The sequence below is a fragment of the Acanthisitta chloris genome, unplaced genomic scaffold, assembly GCF_000695815.1.
Source record: "Acanthisitta chloris isolate BGI_N310 unplaced genomic scaffold, ASM69581v1 scaffold15506, whole genome shotgun sequence".
Taxonomy (NCBI): domain Eukaryota; kingdom Metazoa; phylum Chordata; class Aves; order Passeriformes; family Acanthisittidae; genus Acanthisitta; species Acanthisitta chloris.
The window spans coordinates 44,843-55,817 of NW_008679865.1; the positions used below are offsets into that span (position 1 = coordinate 44,843).

Here is a 10,975-nt window from a genome sequence, read left to right on the forward strand (position 1 = left end):
CAGGAATAAGGGAAGCACAGATGTTACTGGTGAACTGTGACCAGGGCTTCTCCTTCAGCAATGTGTAACACCAGATAAGAAAAAGTAAAAATAATCAAATCTTTAAATAGCATCGTAAGTGGTGTTAAAAGTAATCACAAGAACATAGAATATTAAGTAGGTTTTGGTACCTTTTTAATGGGAAAATAGAGAAAAACAGGAGCTCTGATACACCACAACAAAGAAACAGAAGTAAAAGATCTGCAAAGTAAACTGAATCCAAACATAAGCAATGTTTTATTGGGATATAGCAAGCAACCTATCAAATAGGGAACTGGTACAAACAGATTGAACAAGACTCTCTTTTAACAGAGATGTATGGTGATGAGACAGCTTCTTTCAGTTCTCAAAACAAGTATTCAAACTGTTATGTAAAGCATTAAAAAATCAATCATTACAACACCAATGACAGACAATATTAAAAATGTGCAGAATTTTACTTTTCACAAATTTCTGCTTAATGTTAGAAAACAATCATAAATTAAAAAAGGAATAAAAGGAAGCTTTCTTTGTTTGCAAAGCAACACAAACCTTTAAAAACCAACTCTATTTTACATAGGACTACTATTAAAAACAGGTGAAAACAAGCTGAAAATTTAAAGGACAGCAAAAAATACACAACCCAGTTTCACCTGTCAGCAACACCTTCTGCTATCGAAGGAGTTATGTTAGTTGTATGTACAGCTTTAAACATTGCAGCATACCACAAGTAAACCTTAATAAGGTCAAAATAGGACCCTCTGCAATAAAGGGTGACTTGGCAAGTGTCAGTCCCATCCTAAAATTATAAGTAGTAAAATTTTAGGTCTTTAGTGTAAACCAAAACCTACTTTAATTGGTTTCTCTCTCCTAAAGATGCATGTAAACTTTATTTGGGGTTGGTTTTGTTTATTTTTTGGTATTTTAATTAATGAAATCAAGCACATGTCCAGCTCAAAAATGAGAATGACATACCTCCCCTTTGTTCTGGATTACAGTGATGTAGCTATCTCAACATGCTCACTGACACTTCCTAAAAAAGAAAATCATTATGTACTATGTAAAAAATACACACCACCTCTCTCAGTTCAGACTCAGTATATAGTATATTGCCAACTCTATCCAATAGGATATATATTGTAATTTGGTTTAAACTCTTAATAGATATATTCTCTCTTTACAAAGTTCCATCACACGAAACCAAATTGCTTATCTATCATTTGAGGCACAACATGACCCCAATTAGACAATTCCCTATAAAGAGTTGTTCTTTAGATGTTGTGTCTGTAGAGGTTTTACGTGATATTCATAGATTTTCAGCGCAGGCCCCAGTTTTAATGAAAGTCCAGTCAGTACATCATTTCTTGTCATCAACAGTAATGATTTGCCATCAATTTCCTATAAGAAGAATTAAAGAGTTGATAAAGACAAATGTACAAATCTAACAGATGAGAACAGTCATGCAACAAATGGAAGACTACTACAGAGGATCAGTGAGAAAAGAAATAGCAGCCTTTATTTTCCTGAAACCATGTTTATAGCTGCTAAGTTCTGCTGTCTGCTTTTCAAGTGCTCACCTGTGCTGACTAAGGCATAAATACCATTTAGTCAAGCACAAAACCCAAATGACCCTAATTTCAAAATTCCCTCCTTGTAAACCTGTTTGAAATTAATAGGTACAAGTGCAGATTGCCTAATCACCAGCCATCAAGGAAAGGATACTCTTCAGAAGCAGCTTATGAAGTGCATTTCAGAAGAATTACTATTGACAGCAACATGCAAGTTTAGACTAGACAGTATCTGCTAATAACTTCAAGAGCCTTCTTTAAAAGGCCAACCTGCCCAGGCGTTCTGTGGGGTGGGGGCAGGGAAGAAAAGACTCTTGCAATCAGAAATTTTAGAAGGCCCTAACAGGAGCTCAACATTCTGAGGGAACTTCTCTTCTTCCACTTACAATGGAAGAGGAGAAAAAGCAGAAATTTGCCAGCTTACCTCTCAACACCCCCTACACCTTTGTGCTTAGAATACCTCTTCAAAATCACAGATACAGTGGATTTTTTTCTCCCTCAGACCTTGGCTCTCTGACCTGTTCAGGTCAGAAATTCAGTAGGCTTTGGGGTTTTTTTTCCCCATTTCAAAACCTTGTCATATGTTTGAAAACTGCCGATAAATGATTTTCCAAAGGTCAAAACGGAAGATCAAGAATCTGCATCTCTCAATTCCCATCTCCATTTTAGACATGGGACCATCCTTTTCTTTACACATTCCTGCAGATCAATCACTCCAGAAACAGGAGCTACAGCTACACCACAATGCATTGATCAGTGTCTCAGAACACAGCCAGACCTCCAAAGGGCATCAGAGCCCAAAGAAGTCTATAGTCTTATCTGTCATCCTCCTGCACTGGACTTCACTCAGCTGTTGCATTCTTTTTTCACTTTTGATTACCTCACACACACTATTAACTGTTGAATTTGTTATCAATAGCTTGCATATATTGTTGTTGTCCATGATAATATCTTGCCAAAATTTTGTATTTGTATAAATATTATAAACATCACACATCAATTTAACCCACTGTGGCATGCTCCTTAGAAATAGTAAATGCTGTCTTGGAAATGTTAGAGATCCCATCCTTGATTACAACTCAACATGAAAAAAGAAAGTCTAATATTAGATTTCAGCATGAATTTGTCCAGACTGATCTCTTATAATTTGATAAAGCTTATAACTACAAAACACATGGACAAACCACAACATAGTCAAAGATCAGCTGAAAGTGGAATTTCTTTCAAATCTCCCCAAGAGATACATGACTGCTCATCCCTCGGAGGAGTGCAAAGTAACAGTATTTCTAAAAGACAAAAAAGTTTCCAATAACTTTTTACCCAATTATAGCAGATGCCTCTTTCCAATTACTGTTGAGAATGTTAATGGTTAAAACCAGTTTCTATCCTCTCTTTTCCACTCGTCACAATTCTTTCTGTGGGATTTTTGACACCAGTGAGTATTTTGCCCATTGCTATGACCGATCTGAAGTTGCCTTTTCTGCTGCTGTTCAACGATGCTATGGAGGAAGAACAGCCTCCAGCTTGGTAGGATCCAAATGAAGTAAATCCAGTACCTGGAACAGGAGAAACTCCAAGAATAGGAAAAAAGCATCTATTCCTTTCCCTTCTTCTTCCACATGGTTCCCCGTGGATTCTAGAAATGTTGGTAACTACTAAGGCTTTCACTGAATAGAAAGCTGATTCTCTAAACACATCTGTGTAGAAATGAATGATTATGTATTCAGAGTTCAAGTGTTTTCTATCTCTGTATGTACTGTAACCTTTATCTCTTCCACTTCCTTTAAGTTTTCCACATAAACATGCTGAGCAGATTTGTCACAGTCAGGTTTTTGGCACTAGGTAAGACTTGTATGCTTTGATGAATTCTGTGATTTCTTCTCTATTTTCTGGCTTTTTTCGGGATGCAACTTCAATGCTAGCTTTCAGTAAGCCCTTTTAATGGTACCTGCAGAGACACTCCTCTGCACAACTAGGGCTAACAGTAATTCCCCACTGTGCCAGGATGACCTGAACAGCAGTAGCATATTGTCTCCACTAATAACCAGAGGACTGGTTAAACTTCGAGTCATCCCACCACTCTTTCTACCCTTTTTCTAAGTGACTGAGAACTGCAAGAGTAACACTAAAGCATAGCAGCCAGCATGCTCACAGCTCCTCCATGCCATGGCTCTGCTAAAAAGTAGCAGTGGACACAAGCTAGTATCAAACCTCAGTTTCCCTTCTGGTGAGGCATTGCAGTGAGGCCAGCAAACTAGCACAGGGTTACTTGGGCTGACGTGGGTTAAGATGCCACATGGGCAATAACAAAAGGTCACAGAGGTAGCATGACAAGGTCATGGGACCTTGCAAACAGCTGGAGTGAGCAACAGCCCCCTGCGGTCCCCATGCTCCTAGAGAAAGCTTAACCATATACGAGCAGTTCTTTTAAGGTGTTCACACCCTCATCCTGCATCTGGTATTCCTCCCTCTTTAGGTATCCTGTGTCCCCAACTTCTTGGCTTGTCTAATTTGCTTGCTGATGTTATTTTTGTTATTGGGCAACATCTTTCAGTTGACTGTTTTCGTCAGTGAGCTCTTTTGATTCGCTGGCATCAGTGGAACTCCAAGAAGGAATAATGTACAATCATCATACAATCATCACTTCTTACCAGCATTTACAATACAGTTTTAATAAAACATGCAGAAGTCCTTAAAAAGTCTTCTCAATTTCCTTAAAATGTTGTCAGAAAAATTCAGATCTTAAAATTTTTTTGAGTCACTTGTTTTAGGTGAGTCCAGAAATATTCAATTTCATCAAAAGCAAGTGTGGTCTTGGCTACTGTTGTGTAAAAACTGAACATAATATTAGATATCATGATTACATTCTGGGCTATGGATGTTTTGTAAGGAGACCATTGTGCTACCCCTACTGAATCAGTTCAGTGGAAAACAACTTCCCAGTGCTGTGGGTGAAATGAATACTTTCCTTTACCACTTACAACCTCATTCCTCTTCCAGTACATACTCAGGGCAGTAGTAGATCAAATGAAACTAGGTTTCTGGGGTCCAGACGAGCTGCAGTACAAATGGCAGAGGAAAACAGAGATGGCCAGAACTTCAGCTCCATGCCTGGTGCTCTACAGAGAAAGGATGGCTAGGGCCTCAAAGTGAACCTGTCTGCACTGCCATACCTGGAAGATCCTGATAACAAATACTGTAAGTACACAGAGTTAAAGTTAGTGGCTAGTAAATAGTGTAGAAGAAACTGAACACCACCACTGGTAAGAGGTTAGAGATGAGATTGTTTATGGGGCTGTTCCTGGTGCAGATAGGGAATAAGCTGGCAGAGCTGGCATGGAGAACCAGGTACTTGCTGCTCCTTGTGCTGCTAATGGAACGGAGGGGGAAGAAGGTGGCAATGCCTTCTGCTGTGATTGTCTATCCCACATCTCCTGGCCACATCCTGGTGGCGGCTGTTAGCCTCTCTCTCCAAGGCTCTGGCATAAAGTGAAGTTGGCATTGGAATCACAGCCATAGCTGTCCTAGCAGAACCCTCAGTTACCCAGGTGAAGACGTTTGCCCTCACTGCTGAGTACTAATAAAACCTTTACACTCTACTCCTTCGCTGCTTTCCATAAGGCTGTTGTGAATTGCTTTGCCAAAACTCAGGAGTTAGCCTCATCTAGCTGCTGCAAGACCAGTAGTAATTACTGCAGTAGTATTGACAAGCCAGCTGAGCTGCAGAGAAGTTAAGATATTTGATGAAAGTCAGAGGTATCTGTCAGTATAAGGAAAAGACTCCCAGAAGCCACAATTACTTTGACTGTGTGGTTTTTTTAAGCCACATTTCCAGAGCTGTTGAGGAGACATGGATGCGGGTATTAAGGAATGGACACACTTCAACATTTTCTTTTTTGGCCTGTTTATCCATCTTCAAATTTGGAAAAACGAGTAGCAGCTGCAGAAAGAGCCTCCCCTGCAACCTTCCAGAGAATCACCCAACACCAGGCTTTTCACCCCCAAGAACAAAGAGCTAAATTTAGATACTTCATTATATTCATCGATTACAATCAGATGGGATTTCACAGACATGGTGCTGAAGGTCAGCAACATTAACCTGACCATCGATAATGCTGTTTAATGTGAGATACACAGTGTCCCTGCAAAGCTGCCAATAACTTCCACTAGCTCAGTGCCTTGGAAGGTCAAGCCATCTACTTCGATAACTAGTAAGTGTTGGTGACTAATTTCCAGGTAGTTGCACACAAACCTACAGACTTTTCAGTGAAGGTGCTGAACTGACAATCTGGAGTTGTAAGTTACTTCTCTATGGAACAGGTGGGCTGTAGGCCAAGTAAGCCAACTTCCCTATTCTGCCCCACTCACTGTGCTGGCAGGCAAGTTAAAAGGGGCCATCTGACTGTTAAAGTGATTTGCTGATCAAATCTACCAAAAGAAGCCATCCATTAGCATCAGCAGTTACAAGGCCCAGAAACAAAGACCCAACCTCTTTCTCAAGACTGTCCTACAACCATGCTGCTCCTCTGCCAACTTATTGCCAACTTGTCCTTTCCCTGTATACTTATACTGCCAAGTTCAATGCAATACAGCAGGCCTTTATTCACCCTAGGCCTTCAAAAACAACTTGTTGCTTATGAGCCCCAGGTTTTATATATAATCATGAGTATATCTGCACAATACACTAAGAAACAAGGGAATTACCATTCACATTTTAAATAACAACAGCAAAACTGAGTGGGTTGTACTGGGAGACCAAGTTCGAGCCAGAAAATTTGTTTAGATTTCTCACCTTTCTGGTGACTATTTTAAACAAACTCCGTCATCCACAGCTTGTAGAACAATATTATTACTCAAAGATTGTAGTCCCATGGATTGTTACCCAATAACAGACTCAAATCCCCCCAGTAATGTGGGATTTTCATTCCCATTTTACAGCATGTAACCAGGTCCACAGCAAAAACGTGCACCATGAGAAACTGGTGGCAGTCAAAAGGTGTTTGCTAACAGATTTACCTGTTCTTGAAAAGCATTGGCTTGTTCTTCAAATCCAGCTGTTCTGAAATAATTCACAACATCGGTAACAGCCCAGTCAGCAGGATCTGGAGGTCTCCCGTTCTCTACTGAACTGCAAAGTGCAAACCCAGACAAGTAATCACTAAATGTGTGCAGAACATCTGCTGCTTCTTTGTGCATACCCCATGTACATGCCCTCCTTCCCTGTTTCTCTAGGAAAAGTATTCTTTGACATACCCCTCACCCCCGCCCTGATACAGAGCAGCCACTCCTGTTCTTTTCCATTTCAAAGACCTATGCTGGGGGCAACTAAGGTACTTCTCCCTTCAGAAAAGAAGAAAGTATTTAAATCTTCACATCAGCCCAAGATAATCAGTCAGGACTTTTTCCTACAAGTGTGCTGCCTTTGCTGCAGGAGAACAAAGACTGCCACAACTGAGTACCAAATCCCTGTCTTTCAAGCCTGTAGCTTGTTTTCAGCCACCACATACTTAAAAAATTGTATGTGGATTATTGTTTTCCCAGATGAGACTGTGCTTCCTTGTAACACTGGCAGAAACTACTGGTAACCATCTTTACCTTGTAAAGTAACAACATCACATAAAACACAAACAAACAAAACAAAGAAAGAAAGAAAATCCACAAAACCAACCCAACCCCCCCCAAAACCACAAACAAACAAACACAACTGATTTCACTAATTCTCAATATAGAAAATTTCCCAAAACTGTTTTTGGTCTCATCTTTGGACAAATCTATGGACTTTTAAAATAGCTGTGAATCTGTGAAAACATCTGTTAAACACAATCAGAATTAACTCCTTCTGTGATTAACCTCAGGCAATTGTTTTCCACAGTAGCAAAATCAACTAAACATTCATATTACTGTCCTTGTCCTGCACTTCTTATCTTCAAACTGTCATCACCCTATAAAAAAGATAACCTTTGTGTATCTACAAATTCTTGGTTAAAAAAACCAACACAATGAGCTTGATTGCCTTTCCTATTGCAATTTATGAGGATGAAGAGCAAGACATCAGAGAGCTTCTTTAACATGTTTCTCCAACCAGACTCTTTACACTGTTCTGCATGCTTAACCATAATGCTAATGAAGAATTATCAAAAATGTACAGATCAGGGCAGATGGCAGAATCCTGTGCATTTCAGGCCTGAGGTTTAGAGGGAGGACTTTGATTTCCACAGCACCAGCTGGAAAAGAAACACAGATTATACTCTCCTGACAGCATTTTTGTTCTGAACTTCAAATTTTTCTTTTCCATCTGTCACTACCTCTGCTTTGCCTGGACTTGCATGTCTTTCAGTGAAATAACAAGGGCCAACCATTTTTCAAACCAGCCATGAAGAGAAGCAAAGGAAATCACATCGAGTTCCTCCCATCACTGTTTCTACAACCCCCCTGGTTTCTACAACTATCTGAGCCCATGGAAGAAAGACTTGTGTAAACAATGATTTTTGAGTCTCCTCTAACCCTTGAAATGTACCTGTCATTATGGCAACAAAACATGGCCGTAGGGACTCATCACAACCTGTCTGTTCTTGGCCTTCTGAAAGCAGTTTCTTTCACTTATCACATGGGATACACACATGTTTAACAGCAATGAGCAAAAGGTTGGAGCTTCTTACTTTTGCTCATTGCATAATGACTTACTTCATGAATTGCCCCACTGATTGTGATTATATAGAAAGCAACACTCAGCAAATCTGAGAATGAGACTCTCTGGGCCCTATCAGAGCTGCACTTTTTACCCTTTTTTTTTTTTTATATCAAAGAATGCCTTTCAATTAAGACTTTCTGGTGTTGTGCATATTCTGAGGCTTAAGAAGCAAAATGTGAAAAGCACCACACAAAACCTACACATTTGAAGCAGCATTTGAAGATTTATATTTAAATCTTTGCATTTTCCCTAAGACAAAGACTACCACTTTCAATGACTCACCTTCCATTTACAATTAAAAATACACAAACAAAACCCCAACAACTCAGTACTAAAAAAAACCTCTTAAGAGATAATAAATTCAATCTTTCCTAAACAGCAAATAGAAGCTTTAATCTGTAAAAACAACTCCTAACCATAATATGCTTACTTCCCCAAACACTTTGATTTCAAGTCAAATACGGTGCAAACCCCTCCTTCCAACAGTTTTGTATCTCAGGTGTGCTAGTGCTTGTAGCTCTTCTTTTATCACTAGGGAACTACAGCTTGGTCCAGCACCATTTCAGGCTCAACTGCAACTTCAGGGGCTCTACCTCAGTCATTAGCTAATCAGAGGAAATAATTGCAAGTTCCTGCCTCAAGGAATAGCATCATGCTGGACCTCAAGTGGAGCCAATTCCCACAGCTACAGCTGCAGAAGACTGGAAGGCATGTGGCAGACTGCTGGAGGCTGGCTGGATTTTAACCTACCTACCCACACAGATGCTCACTTGGCTTCTAGACTTTTAACAATCTCCTCCTTGTCCTGCCATTGACATGGCTCTATTCTTTAGACAAGAAAAGGGAATATATAATATCTATGGCTTAGCCATACACTGGTTTATGCCTGACATCCTGGATGCTGTAAAATCTGAAGAGGACTGGCATTTTAGGCTTTGCAACGAGATACTAGATGCACTGACAATGAATAAAGATGAGGCTTGTCTGCTTTTCACCACTGTCCCTGTGCCTTTATTGCCATCATGTGGCAGAAGCAGCAAGGTCTGAAAGGATCTAGCTGTGAACAAACAGATTTTATCCAAGCTATTTATAACCCCTTCAAGAAAGTGCCAAATACTTCCTTTGTAGATATGCACACAAACATGCTATATACATTCATCTAGAAACCACAGCTCCTGATCAGTATCGTTACAATTCCCATCCATTTCAAAAAGCACCTTCGCAATCGGCAGCTGAGCCTTTATCGCCCAAGCCTTGGGGAAAAAGATTAAACGTAAACTGTCCTTGTTTGACTGCCCTCCTTCTCCTCCCACCACAGAGTACTCATTGTAAAGGCAGACTGTCAGCTGAAGGTGGCTTCTGAGGGACATACACCATATAATCTATTCATAGTCACTGATTAGGAAAACGCTCTTTATGTCGGTGTGCTGTAGTCAGCGTCTCAAGTGAAGGGGGAGGATGCTGATTTTAATGGCTGCCATCAGATCTTTTGATGCTGTGTCGTAATCAGGTATGATATCAGCATACCGAAGTGACCATTATTCTTATTATTTATATTACTCCAGTGCCTGGTAGCCTAAGCATCATCACATTTTCTTGGAGGGCTTATGTAAAAGAGATCTGAAGGAAAAGAATGAGGTGCAGCTGCGCAGAAGTGTTGCAGTTTGAGAGGACAGAGTAAGAACTCACTCTAGTACCTCTCTTTGTGGTTTGGGGTTTTTTATTAATATATATATACATGTGCATATCTATCTCAGCATGGCTTCTATAACCCTAAAGCAGCAAAGCCAAATTTTTCCACACAGAACTTCACGTCTCAGATCATAACTTTATTCAGAATTGTGAGTTCTAACCCAGGAATTTCTGACCTTTAAGGATAAGTAAATGCCTACAAAACAGTTCCTATCCCTTAGCTTGCAGTTTACCACACAAAAGAAAGAGCAGTGCAAACCACGTCTCTTATTCCCACCTTAGGTCTGAAGTAAAAACCCAGCAGTTTAGGGCTTCTCCAATTAACAGCTTAAAATATCTGTTTCAGAAGATAACTGACACCAAAGTGCTACTACTTCTCAGCTCTAGACAGGTGGCTGTCTGCAGAGAAGGGCATTTGTCTCTCTTAATCAATTCAGTGCCCTAAACTCTTCTGTTTCAAAGCTGAAACACAACAAAAGTAACTGAGAACAGGAAAAGTATGAAATGAGCAAAGATGGAGATGTCCACCACTGGCAACCACATTAAGTCAAAGGGAAACAACGTGCAAAATCCATGTGCTATTTACATAAAAGGAACACTACAAATTCACTTACTTTTTGACATCCAGAGAGCCATTTTCCTTGTTTTCCATGTCAACAGTTAGCATGGGGAGGATAGAAGTTTCTTTTACTTCAGCAACTGATCAATAGGGAGGAAAAAAAAGCGGTGTTTAATTACTGGTAGTATGACAAGAAGAACATAATGTAACAGAAACGAGCATTCTGCAGGGGCACAAGCATGTTTCCACCTGTGAGCAACAGTGATGTCAAAGGCTCATTTCCTCAGAAGCTTAGCAAAGCTGGCAAGAGCTCATGAACTAGAAGAAAAGTTGACCTGTGCTTCAAAAACAAGAAATGTTTCTTGTCTGAAAATCAAGGAAGGTAATATTACATTTTATCCTTTCTAAAAGGATAAAGTTAAAATTTGGATCAAACTATATAATCAT

The 10,975-nt window shown here is 39.8% G+C and overlaps 1 protein-coding gene across 1 annotated transcript; it reads right to left on the reverse strand.

The window, feature by feature from the left end:
* Positions 1 to 254: 254 nt before the first annotated feature.
* Positions 255 to 10,663, reverse strand: SAMD13 (sterile alpha motif domain containing 13). The gene is made up of 3 exons (XM_009077495.1): positions 10,584 to 10,663; positions 6,603 to 6,714; positions 255 to 1,416 (listed from the first exon to the last, which is right to left on the reverse strand). Exons 1-3 carry the CDS (start codon positions 10,634 to 10,636, stop codon positions 1,273 to 1,275), a joined length of 309 nt encoding a protein of 102 aa, XP_009075743.1. The 5' UTR covers positions 10,637 to 10,663; the 3' UTR covers positions 255 to 1,272.
* Between the last annotated feature and the right edge of the window lie 312 nt (positions 10,664 to 10,975).